Source organism: Prionailurus viverrinus, chromosome B2, assembly GCF_022837055.1.
Source record: "Prionailurus viverrinus isolate Anna chromosome B2, UM_Priviv_1.0, whole genome shotgun sequence".
NCBI classification, from domain to species: Eukaryota; Metazoa; Chordata; class Mammalia; order Carnivora; family Felidae; genus Prionailurus; species Prionailurus viverrinus.
This window is the reverse complement of record NC_062565.1, coordinates 11,623,836-11,640,722: the sequence shown is the minus strand read 5'-3', so window position 1 is coordinate 11,640,722 and position 16,887 is coordinate 11,623,836. Positions and strand designations below refer to the sequence as shown.

At 42.8% G+C, this 16,887-nt stretch overlaps 1 protein-coding gene across 5 annotated transcripts in view; it reads left to right on the top strand.

The window, feature by feature from the left end:
* CAP2 (cyclase associated actin cytoskeleton regulatory protein 2) overlaps nt 1-16,887 on the top strand; it is a 155,196-nt gene that overhangs the window by 14,709 nt on the left and 123,600 nt on the right. For 4 of the 5 annotated variants that reach the window (XM_047860580.1, XM_047860579.1, XM_047860578.1 and 1 more), the window contains 2 exons: nt 11,248-11,369; nt 15,505-15,605. In XM_047860580.1, coding sequence (XP_047716536.1) covers nt 11,249-11,369; nt 15,505-15,605 — 222 coding nt within the window. In that variant the 5' untranslated portion in view covers nt 11,248. Of the gene's footprint in view, nt 1-7,346; nt 7,531-11,247; nt 11,370-15,504; nt 15,606-16,887 lie in introns of those variants that run through there. The other variant, XM_047860577.1, reaches the window with a different exon arrangement.

The following is a 16,887-nucleotide window of genomic DNA, read 5'->3' as shown; positions in this document are numbered from 1 at the left end:
TCCTGTCTTAAATCATTTCCCTCACTTCAAATAGAAACTTTATTCCTATTTGTAGTCCCTTCGCATTCCTAGCCTCAGCCCTAGGCAACCACTGATCGACCTTCTGTCTCTAGAAATTTGCTTTTTCTGGATATTCCTAGAAATTGAATTGTATAATACCTGATCTTTTGTGCCTGGCTCTTTCACTTAACATCGTGTTTTGGGCGGGGGGTGGGGGGGGGGAGCGCCTGGGTGGCTCCGTCAGTTAAGCGTCTGACTCATAATTTCAGCTCAGGTCATGATCTCATGGTTCCTGAGATCGAGCCCCGTGCTGTCTCTTCCTCTCTCTCTCTTTTCCCCTCCCCCACTCAGGCACCCTCCTGCCCTCTCTCTTTCCCTCTCCCTCTCTTTCAAAATAAATAAACGTTAAAAAATAAATATAATTTTTTTGAGGTTCATCCATGTTGCAGAACGTATCAGTGCTGCTTCCCTTTTCTATTGCCGGATAATATTCCGTTGTATGGATATGCCTCATTTGTTTATCTAGTCATCCGCTGCTCCCCGTCATGTTTTGGTTATTATGAGTGATGACGCCATGAACATTTGTGTACAAGTGGTCCTGTGTGTAGACATGTGTTTTAATCGCTCTTGAGTAGATAATGCAAATGGTGTGGCTGGGTCATATGGCAGATATATACTTGGCTTTTTAAGAAAGTTCCAAGTGGTTTCCATAGCAGCTGCAGCATTTCACATTCCCACCGGAAGTGTAGGAAGGTTCTGACTTCTCCATGTCCTCACTGGCACTTGTAATCATCTGTCTTCTTGGCCCTGGCCATCCTAGTGGCTGCAAAGTGGGATCTCATTGTGGTTTTGACCTGTATTTCCCTGATGGCTATTGATGTTGAGTCTATGTGCTACACTGCTGGCCAGTTGCATATTTTCTTTGGAAAAATGTTCAAATATTTGGGTCATTTTTTAAAATGTTTAATATTTATTTTGAGAGAGAGAGCGCGCGAGAGCACATGCACGGGAGTGGGGGGAGGGGCAGAGAGAAGGCAAAAGAGAATCCCAAGCAGGCTCCACGCTGTCAGTGCAGAGCCCAATCCAGGGCTTGATCTCACAAATTGTGAGATCATGACCTGAGCTGAAATCAAGAGTCAGATGCTCAACCTCCTGAGCCACTCAGGCGCTCTGTTTTGGCCATTTTTAAGTTGGAATCTTTGTCTTATTATTGAGTTGTAAGAGTTCTTTGTAAATGCTGCACATAAGGAGAGCAATACATTTTTTTATGGAGCGACAAAAGGTCCATAGAAACCCGTCCCAGGCTGTGATAGATTAGCCAGTGGAGTCTCCATGACTTCTCGCCAGGATGTGGCCCTCGGGGAACTCCTGGAAACACCTTCTTGACCTACACCCCTTCCACGGCCTAAACAAGAGCAAAAGGGCAGTGCAGGGAAATAGGAAAGCATAGGAGCTTAGAAATGAGTCATGACGTGAGTTAGGGGGGAGCTTCTTTTCAGTGAAGGGTCTCATTTAGCTAAGAGAGTTCACACTTCCTGATAGGGGAATTATTTCATTCCTGGTCCACTCAGCATTCAGACTCTATGATTTTATGACTCTGTCCTTACCCGTCACTACCACAGGGCACAGAGCCAGCCTTCGAGATATACTTAGACTTCCCCCATGGCCTTAGTTCCCACTGGGCTCTTCCTTGCAACCCGGTGTCCTGGAGGGCTGGCCTGCCCCCAACAGCCAAACTGTCCATTCCTGAGGGAAATCATGGCCCCTGAGGACAGTCTGTGTCTCATTCAGCTGTGTAGCCCCAGCAGCAGCACAGAACACATCTCAAAACACATTTGCATACAATTTTCTTCAGTCAGCGAATGAAGAAACAGGAGTGAACTCCTGCATTAGAAGTGAACAAATTGAGACCCAGATGGGTTCAATCATCTGCCTAGAGGGATGTAAGCTGCCAGTTAAGGGACTGGATCTCAAATGAAGGTCCCCCGATACCAAAATGCTTTTTCTACCATCTCAAGTTATGAGCCCTCACCTCTTATCTTCAGAGATTCCAACTTAGACCAGAAATATTTGTATCACGGGACGGATCAGGGATGCTCCTGAGAAGTGATACCACCGGAGTGGGGAGGGCGGATGGAATGGGGAGGTCCTTTCTACGTGTGGTTGATTATTTTACCCTTCTGTGTCCAACTTTGGATTTGGTGGAGATGACAGGAAGTAAATGGCGAACCGTAAAGCGAGGTTACCTGTGATTTGTAGGACACGAGGCGGCCTCGTGGGAGCGCTGAGTTGCAGAGAATGGGTGCGCCAGTGCCGGGAAGGACCCTTGAGGCAGTGGCAGCGGTAGAAGGGTGGGAGGGGAGAGGGAGCAGTGTGGGGGAGGGGGGCACGTTTGAGTTGTCTCTGCGCCTGGGTCTTAGGAACCCTGTGAGTTATAGAGGCCTAGGGTGGGGGGGGGGGAGGTCCTTTTGAAAGTCCAGCTGAAGAGAGTTTGCCTTTGTTCTCTGCACTGGGACCTTTGGAGGAATCTGTCGGCTAATCAGGATCTCCTCTGGTAGGTTTTCTCCAGTTTTGTGAAAAATTTAAAAGTGTTCTTTCATTCGCATAACTCTCTGATCTCTCCTATTCTGATATTACTGTCTCAAAATTCAGAGACTTTTGAAACTTCTTTGCAATGAAAAGAAAATGGTGGCTTTTTCTTTTTTCTTTTTTCTTTTTTTTTTTTTTTTTTTGATGTTTGGTGAAGCTGGCCCCAGCAGTGCTCTTCGGGAGGGAAAGCGAAAGATAGAAAGGCAGGCACCTTGACAATGAGAATGTGTCTCTGAGAGAACAACTCCCTGGCTTGACGGAGCAGGGTCTCCTTCCGGCCCCCTCCCACGACAGCTGGGCCCAGAAATGTATTTTAATCCCACTTGATTTTCTACCCATGAGCACTGTGCTGGGCAGGTAGAGGGGACTAACTGAATGAATGAACCCAGCGTATCCAGGGAGGCAGCCAATGAAGGGAGGAATGAAGACTGTGGTTTGTTTCTGCTGCACGTACTATTACCCCATCAGCAATACTGAACCACACGATTCCTTCCCCCCGCGGATTGGTAGCTTCTAGAGAAAGGAAAGGAAGTAATTAGTACAGTCACAATAAAGAGAAATTAACATCTAGGACAGCCTGGTTCGATGGTAGTTCAACAAATCTTTCTTTAATTCGGGCGGATTTATAGAGAAAGGAGTCCATTGTGACTCTACTGTTTGCTCACACGTAAGCCAGCTGCCCAGCCTGACCATGAGAAAAAGTTAGAGAATCTCCCATTTCCTGTCACCTCAAATCTGTTTTCTGTGTAAGCTTAGACTCATGATCTTTGGAATCCCTGGAGTCTGGGTCTCCTCTATAGAGTCAGAGGAGAAACGCTCACAATTATTTCTGCACCTTTGGCCTCATGAGAGCGGAACTTCGGCCAGCAGTCTGGACCCTGGAACACCCAGCCATTGTGAACATGAAGATGTTACCGCAGCAGTGTTCTCCCTGGCTTGTTTTATGAACTTGCTGTGAGCGATTTACAAAATCCTTTGGACAGTGTGGAGTTTTAAAAATCTTGAAACCCCGAAGGAAAAAAAGGAGCTGTGGAAAACCCAGGGTTCACATTCCAGAGAGCGGGTGTGCTCTTGTAAGTCACGGGAAGAAGCCACCGCGGTTTGAAGTGGGTTAAGCTAACCTAATGTCTTCTTTGAAGCGGAAATCTTGGGGCTCCTGGGGGGCTCAGTCGGTTAAGCATCTGACTCTTGGTTTCAGCTCAGGTCATGATCTCACGGTTTGTGAGTTCGAGCCCCACATCGGGGTCCGAGCTGACAGTGTGGAGCCTGCTTGGGATTCTCTCTCTCCTTCTCTCTTCCCACCCCTCCCCCCACTCACCCTATCTCTCTCTCTCAAAAATAAATAAATAAACTTAAAAATATATATACACTAAAAACTAAAATAAACAAGTGGGAACTTCTCCTGTGAAAATCTGGCTCATCACCTGAACTGGGATTATGCCAATGAATGGGCAGGCAAGGGAAAGGCAGTGAGTGGTAGCCAGTTAATTAGTCAATCAAAAAGTATTTATAGAATTCTCCGCGTACACGGCAGCAGGCAGGACTCAGAGGGAGATGCAAAGAAGAGTAAAAGGTAGTACCATAGCACATGGAGAGCTCAGACTTGTGGGAGGCAAGGTGTGCATGTGCTAGTGGAAAGATAGGACGAGGCAGGATTTTAATTGAGCAGAGGTGTCTTCTAGATGCCGAGACTGTAACACAGACAAGCAGGTGGTTATTCTGGGCTTATCACCATTGACGCTGTACCAAAGGGTGGCGAGTTTCAAAGCAGCTATAATTGGTTAGACTAAGTAGTTCTGTCTTACCAGACCCCTTACCACTGAGCACGAGACGATTTGGATGAGACAATCTGAGGGATGAAGGAGCGTTGTTTTCCAAACGTGATTCCACGGAGATTGGGCTTGTGTCCTTAGCAGAGAGCTCTTTTAAAGCAAACACATCATTCTGGAAATGTGTAGGGGCCTCCAGTTAGAGGATAAAGAAGTCCTGGGGATGTAATCTACAGCACGGTGACTGTAGTTAACAATATCGTGTTGTATATTTGAAAGTTGCCAAGAGAGCAGATGTTAAAAGTTCCTAACACAAGAAAAAAGTCCGTAACTGTGTATGGGGCTGGTTAATTGAGCTTCTTGTGGGGATCATTTTGCAATGTACAGAAGTCACCCCCTTTTTTATTTTATTTTATTTTATTTTATTTTTTAAATGTTTATTTTTGAGACACACACACACACACACACACACACACACACACACAGAGTGCAAGCAGGGGAGGGGCAGAGAGAGAGACACACACACACAGAGTCTGAAGCAGGCTCCAGGCTCCAAGCTGTCAGCACAGAGCCTGACGCGGGGCTTGAACTCCCAAACCTCGAGATCATGACCTGAGCCGAAGTTGGACACTTAATTGACGGAGCCGCCCAGGCGCCCCCCTCCCGCCACCTCCCCATACAGTAGCCGCCTCTCATCCACAGTTTCAGTTACCTGCAGTCGATCACAGTGATAAAGTAGATACATGATCCTCTCTCTGAGGCCGTGAGGGCAGTAGCAGCCGTGTGCTGCTGTCACAGCGCCTACGTCATTCACTCACCGCATCTCATCACGTAGGCATTTTATCATCTCACGACCTGCAGTCGATCACAGTGATAAAGTAGATACATGATCCTCTCTCTGAGGCCGTGAGGGCAGTAGCAGCCGTGTGCTGCTGTCACAGCGCCTACATCATTCACTCACCGCATCTCATCACGTAGGCATTTTATCATCTCACGTCATCACAAGAAGAAGCATGGGTACAACACAGTGAGGTATTTTGAGAAAGAGAAAGGTCATATTTACATAATTTTTATTAGAGTACAGTATACTGTTGTAATGGTTCTATTTTATTGTTAGTTATTCTTGTTAACCTCTAACTATGCCTAATAGAGAAATTAAACTTAATCGTAAGAATGTGCATATAGGAAAAAACACAGCATATACAAAGTTTGGCACTCTCTGCGGTTCCAGGCTTCCTGGGAGCGTCTTGGAACAGATCCCTGAGGGATAAGGGAGGACTGTTTTATACTATATCAAATCATTAGCTGTGCATCTAAAACTAATGCAGTATATGTTGATCAGTTCTGAATTTTTTTAATGTTTGGAGGAACACATATGACTGCCACACTAATTACATACCAAAAATCTCACCATTGCACATGGACTTGAGAAAGCCACTTTTAGAAATCTTGGCAGAATAAGTATGTGAGTAGGGGAAACTGAGACAAGGAAAAAAAAATTATAAGGGTATAATTATAAGGTATGACCTGAAATGTTTCGCTAGTCATTTCCATTGGCCAGGTTTTTTATGTTATGTTATTTTATTTTACTTACTTATTTTTCATTTTTTATTGAAGTGTAATTACGTTCAGGCGTACAGCATAGTGATTTGACAACTCTGTTGGCCAGGTCTTTTAGATGATTGCCCAGCATTTAAAATGCACAAAGGCTTGCTACAGTGGTTTGTAAATCTGTTTGCACCGTTAGCAAAAATAAATGAGATGTCTTCCTAACAGTAGCTAACACATCTATCACTGATCGTGTCACAGACTTTGTATGCCTTTCTATACCCACTTATAGGAACCCTATGTACAGGTAGTAACTAAATAAAGCAAAACAAAATTAAGCTCTTTCCCAAAAAACTTCAGTTAGTGATTCCAAAAGCAGGGCCCCCTCTAAACAGCCCTGGTTAAAAAGAGACAAACGATTGAGACCTTGTAAAAATGTTTGTAAGTGTGGGGAACTCTCCCTTTCTGGAAACTACTGTGGGAAGGGATAGGAATGTCGTCTCTCTTACTGTTTTAGTCATTGTCTTATTGCGGAACATTGCACACAAAATTAGTATTAGGAACTATCTGTACTTTAAGGATGGGTTTTATGAAATGACCAATGTTATTTTTTAACTTTTAAGTGATACTATAAAATTAATATAAGTATAATAGAAAAGTAATATATGAATAAAAATAATATAACGCAAATATAAAATAATATAAAATTAATAAATTTTTAAATGATGACAACCATCCTTTCACCTAGGAAAATGCTACCAAAGACAGTATATGAGAGAATACTAACTGGCTATATTCTTAATGAAGTGTATGAAATATTTGTAAATGTGTGTATTTGGTGTAAAGGAGTTTAAATTGTTTAAGTATTTAGAATCCTAACTACTTTATTTGAAAAAAAAACCCACAAAATTTAGTTTGTAAACTCACTCAGAGATAAACAGGATGAGATGCCCATTTTCCTATTTTTGCCACACCTTTTTTTTTTCAACGTTTATTTATTTTTGGGACAGAGAGAGACAGAGCATGAACGGGGGAGGGGCAGAGAGAGAGGGAGACACAGAATCGGAAACAGGCTCCAGGCTCTGAGCCATCAGCCCAGAGCCTGACACGGGGCTCGAACTCCCGGACCGCGAGATCGTGACCTGGCTGAAGTCGGACGCTTAACCGACTGCGCCACCCAGGCGCCCCTGCCACACCTTTTTGAAAATCATTCATTAAAACATTTGATCAACCCTAAGGTTTGTCATTGTGAAATCCCAAACCCTTGAGGACAAAGACCCCGCAAACTTCCTCCAGAGAGGAAAACAAAGACTGCATCAAGGGATGAAAAATCAGAGAATCAGAACGGCTTTGGACCTCTCAACAGTAACCTAGGAAGCTAGAACACAATGCAGGAATGCCTTGAAAATTCTGAGGAAAACTTCCATCCCAGAATCCTACACTCAGCCAAACCTCCAAAGTGTGAAGGCAAAATCAAGGTATTTTCAGACTTGCAGGTTCGCCACAAAAATCGTCCTTTCACATACCTTGTTTTCAGAAGAAAATGCTCTGAAACTAAGAAGACAGTTAAGAAAGTACACCAAGAAAGAGGAGGGTATAGAATCGGAAAAGCAGGTGATACTAGGTAAGAGGGCATGGGGGGAAGGCAGATCTCTGGTCCCAGAGGCACCGTGGGCCTACTGAGCTCTCATGCACTTGGAGTGATTCTCCAGAAGAGATGCCTCTGAGAAGAAAGATGTAATAGCATCCCAGATGTGTTTGCCTCAACTGAAAGGAGACTTGCACAACTGGGAGAAGAGTTTGGAGGTGACTAACTTTTAAGGATGTAGAGAAAACTGGGAAGTATGTAGAGAAAACTGAACAACATAGCTGCAGGGAAACAGGTTGTGAAAAAAGAAAATGGAGAATAATTTTAGGATACGTTGTGACTCAGCTGTGAAGAGTCATAAACGTGTTGACCCTGATGCTTGGTCACATAGAAATTGTGACACAACAGTACTGGGCAAAAGGAAGTGTTCATGTGTCTGGTGGTGGGGATTGGGCAAAACCTCTTGGTTTTGGTGGGAACTCAGTGGATAATGCCTGGAACCGAAGAGAAACAAGACACACAGAGATGGAAGCATGTTATGTACAGATGAGGAGAAAATTACTGAAAGAAACAGCTAAAATCATGGAAATCGGTTGATTCTCAAGGCAAAAATGGAAGGGGGCAGCCTCATAGAACTATTGTAGAGCTATTTAAATTCTGTGCATGTCTAAAGAGTCAAACTTTAACAAGGGAAAAGTGAGGGGATAATTCAAATGAGGAAAAAAAAACCAAGATGAGTTATACTTCCTATTATAAAGGAACTCAAGAAAGAATGCTACCAAATTATTACAAAACAAGGATTTAAGATTCACCTCGAGTGTAATTTCCTAAAACAGATCATTAAAAAGAGAAGGTCATGGAATTCTATATTCCTCCCACTTTTTCTTTCCACCCACCCTCACACCCGGTCAGATGATTGTGTTTATCCTCTATAAGCCGGAGGTTATAGGGGACCTCATCTTGGGGTTGGCTTCTGCATGAATTGGAGGACTAGACAGTCTGGAGACCAGGTTTGAGCCTCATCATTTGACCTAGTCTCTTGGTTGCCCAGCTGTGTGTCTGGCTTCTCTCTGCTTCTCATCTGATTCTTAGAACATCTTATGTCTGACCAGTTTGCCATAGATCCCCTCTTCTGTTGGCTTCCTGGTCCAAATCCATCTGTCTGTCCACCTGGCTCTGACTCATTCCTTACCCTGACCTTGCTGTCTACATTTCCTGTCCTATCCATTTCCTCAGCCTGATTCCTAATTCCTGGCCTCATGAAAACTTGGCTAAATCCACTTTGAAAAACCAAGGCGAATGGAACTGCCTGGGAAGAATTTGGAGAATCTGTTGCTCTGTTCTTTCTTCATTCTTGAGAGCCAGGATAGCAGCTGAGGGCACATGTGGGGAGGGGTGTGTGTGTGTGTGTGTGTGTGTGTGTGTGTGTGTGTGTGTTGGGAGAAGAAAGCATAGCCATCTTGGACCCCATCATTCTCCCTGGGAATGCTACCATGTATATTTTGGATATCTTTCTCTTTTTTATTCTCTCTTTTATGTGTTCTTCCATTTCTCTTAGAAACTGTTCTAAAATTTTAAACCCAGAGGCATCTTTCAGCTTCCTTGCCTGGGTTGTATTTTGATCTCTTCAGAGGCTGTGACAAGACTCCAGTCCATGGTGATTTTACGCGAAGTGACATCTGATTTGTTTTCAGACTGCATTCCACACCAGTCAGCCTGGCCCTGCAGTGTGTGGGCTAACTCCCGTTGTCTCTCAACATATGGAGCGCTATTAGATAGTGTGAGTTTGAGTCTTGTCAGGGAGGCCGATTAAGCCCCAGTCGGGGACAGCCGTCCTAAGTGTGAAATGTAACAGGCCTTCCTGAAATGGCGCTGTGAGCCTCTGGAGGTGGTGGGTGCCTTTCTGTTGGGGCATCGGGAACTTGCTAACAAAGCAAACATGTTTTTTTTTTCCTTAGCATGGGCTAGGTCTATGGTGTAACATTTGGCAAGTTGAGTAACAGAGAACATAGATAACCGGGAACAGATGGACGCCTATTAAAAGATTTGAGGGGCTTTTACCATCTCTCAAATGGCCTTCACCCTCCTACAGGATACCCAGTTCCCTTGCACGATTACGTAAAGGGTTCAATTAAATTGCTTCTTTTTTTTTTTCTCAATTGCAGTAGAAGCGAAAGCTCTGACGTTAAGAGGAAAAGAATAGATGAGAAACTTCTAATTTTGAATCCCCTTGGGATTAGATGCTGATTTCGGCCGTGCAGAGAACACTGCCCCATATTTTGAAAGCATAGCTGCTGGCAGTTTCAGAGGAGATGACTTTCCAAAATAGGCAGTGAACCCCCCCATCCATATCTGATGACCATCTGACGTGTGGATGCAGAAGTACAGAGCTACCCACATGTTTTGATAAGTCTAACCTTGCTCTTGAAAATGGCAGTGACATGTCATCATTATGAAATACAAAACACACAAAAAAAATGCATTACCTGGTTGTTTGCAGAAATAGAAAACATTACCTGTCTTAGAGAAATAGTATTTACTCACCCTCTGGGGCAGCCCTGACTCCTCTATGGGAGCACGTCTATCTTCTTTGGCTTAAGATGATGCTTAGAAAGTTCGCAAGAGTGAGAACTACAGACACTGATTAAGATGGGGTGTGTTTTACTTTCTCTGGGGCAGCAGCCTGAATTTGCCAAAAGGGGTCGTAGGTTGATATGGCGGGAGCTATGGTATCTCTAAGCTGGATCTCATGAACTTGGCCAAATTAGATTGGGTTCCATTCCTCAGCGGTTGCCTTCATAACATTACATTGTAGGGCCAGCAATTTTAAGGTACTCACCTGTGCACACTCAGGATAGCTCTCTAAGAAGTGTTTGGACGCAGAAAAGCTAGATACCCAACATGCCCACTCTTATCCTCAATCCCTTATTCAGCGTCAAACCCAATTTATCCCAGCAGAGACTGCTGGGGAACCGAAGCTTCCTGTCTCCAGAAACCACTCCACCTAAAACTAAACTTTGTCCAAAAATAATCAGCAGCAAAATGAAATATACACTGTTAATATTTTAAGTTAAAAATTTCCACCATTCGGAATAATTGTAACCTAAAGTAATCCAGCGGCAGACACACTGAAGGTGGTAATAAGTAGAAGACAGCCCTTAGAGATGAAAACCCAGTCACCTGCTAAATGATATGGTTTCATAAACTCAATTCCGAGCTCAGCTGTTTGGCTTAAAGTAATTGAGTAGGTAAACAAGAATTACCAGTGGGTTTAGTGTCCCCTGGAGAGTTATACTTTCACAGAAAGAAATCATTGGAAATAGTTAAAATATGCTCCTACCATTTAGTAGGATAAAAGTTGGCAATATTAATTGTGAGATATATGTTCACAGGCTTTTAGTTTATGTTAGACATAGATTGTATCATAGCACAAGGAAGCATCCGAGGAGATACTTGTTAATGGTGTAGGGAGTGATTTTTTTGTGTATTGCATCTGGAGCTTATAAAGTCATTGAATCGAATAGAAACCAAGGTCAATATAATTTGGGGTTTTTGGGGTTTTTTTTTTGTTCCAAGGTTTACTTTTTTTGGAGTTTCACATATTTTCCTGATGTATAGAAATACTCTGTAGGTAATGAAAGCCATCCCGAGTAATTTTTATTTTCCCTGTTGCTGCTGTTAAATTTAATGGTGTCAGCTTGCTAATCCTCCCTGACATTCACACGGACTCCATTTGTGCCTGTGTTTTTCTAGAATGGCAGAGATGCAAGGACTGATGGAGAGGCTGGAACGGGTGGTCGGCCGACTGGAGTCGCTGTCTGCAGAGTCACACCGGCCTCCTGGGGACTGTGAGGGACTTAATGGTGTCAGTAGAGGTAGGGACACTAACTGTTGTCATTACTTAATGTTCTCCCCATCACTTAGTTCTCAGGAAATATTTTTATCACCCTTTCTTCAGCTTTCGTACTCCTTCCTTCCTTCCTTCCTTCCTTCATTTGTTTTGTTTACTTCTTTTGAGATGCAGCGGGGAGGGGGAGATAGAATCCCAAGCAGCTTCCTCACTTTCAGCACACAGCCTGAGGCGGGGCTCAAACCCACGAACTGTGAGATCATGATCTGAGCCCAAATCAAGCATTAGACTCTTAACCAACTGAGCCACCCAGGCGCCCCCATACTCCTCCCTTTGTATGTGATCATGATATTCACCAGATGCAAGCCATCCCTGAAGAAGGGAAAGGAAATAAAGTTTCAACCCACAATCTGCAAAAATTACCAGTATCTGTGCCTATTAAGAGTATAATCTATGTGCCAAACGTCGTTATTCGTTTGCTCTAGTGTTTATACTGTTGTTCCACATTCCGCAGTGGCTGTACATATATTATCTGAGTAATTTTATCAAAGAGAAATTAATGTTCTCGATTACAGTGTCAATTGGAAGGAATTATCATTCTGCAGATTTGAATTTTAAAGAGAACAAGTCATTAAATTTAAGAACTGCAGTTTTGAAGGAAGTGAGTCTGACGGGAAGCCAAACGTTGGTTCCAAGTAACATGATCACGTCGCATTGTGTCACCTGTGCCTGTTCCTAACCAAATATGCCTTTAAAGTCATATGGTAATGCCACTTAAAAAAAAAGATTTTAAATATATGATCAAACATAAAAAGTTAACAACATAACATAAAAGTTAGCTAGAAGAATACCATATATGGCAAACTCTCTAGGTATCGACAGTAATTTTTCCAGTTCCTTCTTGTCTGAGGTCGTAGATTTAGGAAATAAAAATACAGGACACCCAGTTAAATTTGAATTTCAGATGAACTGTTTTTTTGGGGGGGTATAAGTATGTTCCACATACTGCCTGGGATATACTGCATGGTACACACTTAACTCTAAAAATTTATTCATTATTTATTTGAAATTCCAATGTATCTGTATCTCATCTGGCAACTCTATTCTTGTCTCAAGTACACTTCCTCCTTATCTGACCCATTTTGAATCCTATCAGGCTTTGGGGACCGAGAAAAGCCTAGGGGAATGGGGGCTTCAAAAAAAAAAAAAAAGCTTTCACTAGGCAAGATCCACATTGGTGCTTCTAGAATTTCAGGAGTATTTGGGGGCTGTGCCTTGTATCAGATGCCTTAGGACAAAAATTACTGCATGAACACAAATGCACAGACTGGTTTTTCCCCCCTGAACATAATGAAAACTAAAATGTTTTGAATGAATTGAAAGGGGATGTTCTTTAAAGGGAGGCTGCCAGGGGCCTGTAAATTTCTTCCACATCAACTGAAACACATCTATGATTTCATTCTGAGCCTCTTTTTGTTAACTGTATAATTGGTGTAGGAGATTCAGTAAACCTCATTTGTAAGGAAATATTTTCATGTTCGCTTCAATAACTTGGGTTTCCTATGTCTTTGACATCAGGAGATCAAAAGACATTTCTGTACGATTGCTGCCCACAAATAGAAAGCCTGTAGATGCATAAAATATAAGTAAAATCCAACTCTCAGAACACTGTGTAGCGTTGTTGAATAAAGGGGGGAAAAACTCAATAAGTTGAACCTCACTTGACTTAAAGAGGTACTAGACTGCACTTTGTATTTTCTTTGTTACAACAGTAATTTTCAGGGAAACTTAATAGATAGACTAAACAAAATTGGAAGGTGTATAATTAAATTACTTAAGTATTTAAACAGATATTTTCTAATACAGAAAATTGTTCCAAACCAGTTATTAGAATGAGGTCTTTTAAAACAACTTACCCAGCGGTTTATTATCCTACTAGGAATGCAGTAGGGTCATTGGTAAGCAGGATAATTAGTAAAATATCTGAATGATAACCATCCTTAAAACATTTTACAACCCTAAACAGCATCGCTTTCATTTCTTCTTAATTTAGTAAGCTTTGATGGTTTTCTAAATTCTATTTTTAACAAATCCTTAAGGACACCCTCTCACCTGAAATATAAAACATTGTTATTATGGTGATGTTATAACTGAAGTTAAAAAAATTTTTTTGATTTAGAAAGAAACTTTTAGGAGTGCCTGGACGGCTCAGTTGGTTAAGGATCCGACTTCAGCTCAGGTCACGATCTTACAGTTTGTGAGTTCAAGCCCCACATGAGGCTCTGTGCTGACAGCCTGGAGCCTGGAGCCTCCTTTGGACTCTCTGCCCCTCCCCTGCTCGCTCTCTCTCTCTCTCTCTCTATGTCTCTCTCTCTCAAATAAATAAACACTAAAAAATTTAAAAAGAAATAAAAAGAAATTTTTAGATGGAACCCTGTCCACTACATCTGTAATATGCAGAAGTCAGCGAACTGCCTTCTTATGATACAGGTGCTATGTTGTGTTTTATGGTGGTTTTTTTCCCCCTGACGATCAGGTAAGTTTGGTTCAACAGTTGAAGAAGTATTTTTGCACACACACCAAGTAATGAGTACTTTGTTATAGACGAGGAAATCTAAGATGGATTATATGCAGAATCCTCCAGAATCTTTGGTCTCCATGCTTTGCTATTCAGGGCCACAACTGCTTTGATTAAGGATGCTCACAAGATGCAGGCTGGGAAGAAAGACAGGTCATTAAGGGCTGCCCAGAGGAGGTGTGAACAGAGCTAAGTGATGAAAGGAAATAGGAAAATAATTCCCTTTTGTAACCGTTCCTTCTGCTATGTAGAGTCCTTTGTCTCATGTCTCAAACTCTCCAACTTTAAATACATCGCAGACACCTCTCAGGTGTCTCCCACAGCAACAAACGGGTTTATCTGCTTCCAAATGGACCCCTAAGGAATCTGTGGGCTTGCCCCCCTTTATATTCCAGAAGTTGGTATGTACTGTATTTTGAACTTTAAGGTTCAGCTTCAATAGCCTGCTTAGAAGTTAGACTGTAGGTGCACAGCACTGTAAGCAGCTGTTTTCATCTCCTTCTGGGCCTGTGGAAATGGGCATCTGGGAAAGGAAGGAAGCTTTATCCTACAGCTTTATGAGCGTGGCTACTAATGTACAGTTTGAGAAAGGGAATCCTAGGTTTTGGTTTGGATTTTAATTGCCTGTAGGGTTGAGTTTTTCAATATTAGGGACATGAAATCTGGGACTAAGACACAATTTTTCTGTTAAAAAGCAGGGAAAGAGATACAGAGCACTCCAGGTTGGGCCGTTGTCGCTTGGGTTTTTATGGTAATTTGTCAGATCAAAACTTAACGTGAGTTAGCTCAGCAGACCTTTTCATGCCTCCCAACTCTGCCTCCCTCCCCCAGGAAGTGAGGACAGGATGGAACAGAATGTGTGACATTGGCATTGTTTTCCTACTTACCAGAGTTTGTTATTGCCTTTTAATTGTCCTGGGTAATCTTGGTAACTGTGTGCAAGGTCTCACAGCACCTGGGCAGATCAGTGTAGTAGAAAGTACACTTGGCTTATGTCAGTTCTTGGATCTGCCTCTTATTTGACTATAGTTTTGGTCAAGTCATGTGCTCCGATTACATCTCCATTTCCTCCACCAGTAAAACTATGATGGTGCTACTTAGCCTCGTGAGTTTGGGAAAGAAACAAATTCGTATGTAGGTGAAAGTGCTTACTCAAATAGGAAAGCATTGTGTTTTCTTGAGCCATTGAAAAATGTTTCAGGAATACTGACCGAATGAGAATGGCATGGGCGATACTAAGCTTCCATAGGGCCTCTGGCAAAGCAGTATCAGCTTTTCATTAGACTCCTGGGGACCGGGGCACCTGGGTGGCTCAGTCATTTGAGCTTCCTACTTCAGCACAGATCATGACCTCAACAGTTCATGGGTTCAAGTCCCGCGTCGGGTTCTGTGCTGACAGCTCAGAGCCTGCAGCCTGCTTCAGATTCTGTCTCCCTCTCTGCCTCTCCCCTGCTTGCACTCCATCTCTCTCTCTCTCTCTCTCTCTCTCTCTCTCTCTCTCTCTCTCAAAAATAAATAAAAACATTAAAAAAAAAAAAAACAAAAACCTCTCAGAGACTGACAAAATGTGATTCTTCCAAAGGTGTGGCACCCTCCGTGGAAGCCTTTGATAAGCTGATGAACAGCATGGTGGCGGAGTTTTTACAGAAGAGTAGGATCCTTGCTGGCGATGTGGAGACTCACGTGAGTACTTTTCTCTCTTTGTCTCTGTGGAGGAGATGACTACTATTTAAAAAACAAACAAACAAACAAACAAACACCCCAGAAATGACAAGGGTGGGTGAGGATATGGGGAGACTGGGGTCCTTGTTCACTGCTGCTGGCAATGCAGAGTGACGTAGCCAGTGTCGAATCCCGAAAGCAGGATCCCGAAGAGCTATTTGTGTACCCACGTTCCCAGCAGCATGACGCACCAATAGCCAAAAGGTGGAAGCCACCGTGTGTGCGTGGACAGATGAAAGGACAAACACAATGTGGTCTATGTGTCCAAGGGAATATTATTCAGCCTTAAAAAGGAAGGAAATTCTGACATGCGCTACAACATGGTCGCACCTTGAGGATATTTGGTTAAGGGAAGTAAGTCAGTTACAAAATGAAAAGGACTGTATGATTCCACTATACATGAGGTGTCTCTGAATCCGTTGAGCTGAGGGAGGTACCTAGAGTAGCCAACCAGACTCACAGATACAGAAAATAGAATGCCGGCTGCTCGGGGCTGGCGGGAGAGAGAAGTGGGAACTTGTTTAATGGGTATAGCGTTTTAGTCTTGCAATGAAGGCTCAACTCCAGAGAAAGTTCTGGAGATCTGTTGCAGGACGATGTGAATATACTTAACAGTACTGAGATGTACACTTAAAGATGGTGAAGAGGGTACCATGTGTATTTTACCACAGTGGAAAAGTGCAGCCTGAGGAAGAAGCAAAATCATAGAATTTGATAATCCTTGGATTGATAAAGACCTTTAATGATATCTGGGCCAGACTTCCAGTTTTACACACTTCGGATACATTTAAAAATGTTTAGGGTCACCTGGGTGGCTCAGTTCGTTGAGCGTCTGACTCTTGGTTTCGGCTCAGGTCATGATCCCAGGGTCGTGGGATCGAGACCCGTGTTGGGCTCTGCGCGGAGTGTGGAGTCTGCTTGAGATTCTCTCTTTTCGTCTGCCCTTCCGGCTCTCTCTCTCTCTCTCTCTCAAAAATAGAAAAAATTTTAAAAATGTTTAGCATCCTCCTTGACACTAGTCATTATTTGCATGCATTTAGTGAAAATCTAATGTCATAGCCAAACCAATTAAAAAACCTAGGAGAAATTTATCTCCAGGTTCTTCTTTTTTCATTTGCCTTTGTTTCTCACAGAGGATTAAATTCCAAATCCATCTGCTCATGGATTTCTCAGCAATGGCAAAACCATTTTCAGTGTAGATTCACAGAAAACCTGATTCTTGAATAAAGCTGAGGTTTGCGGT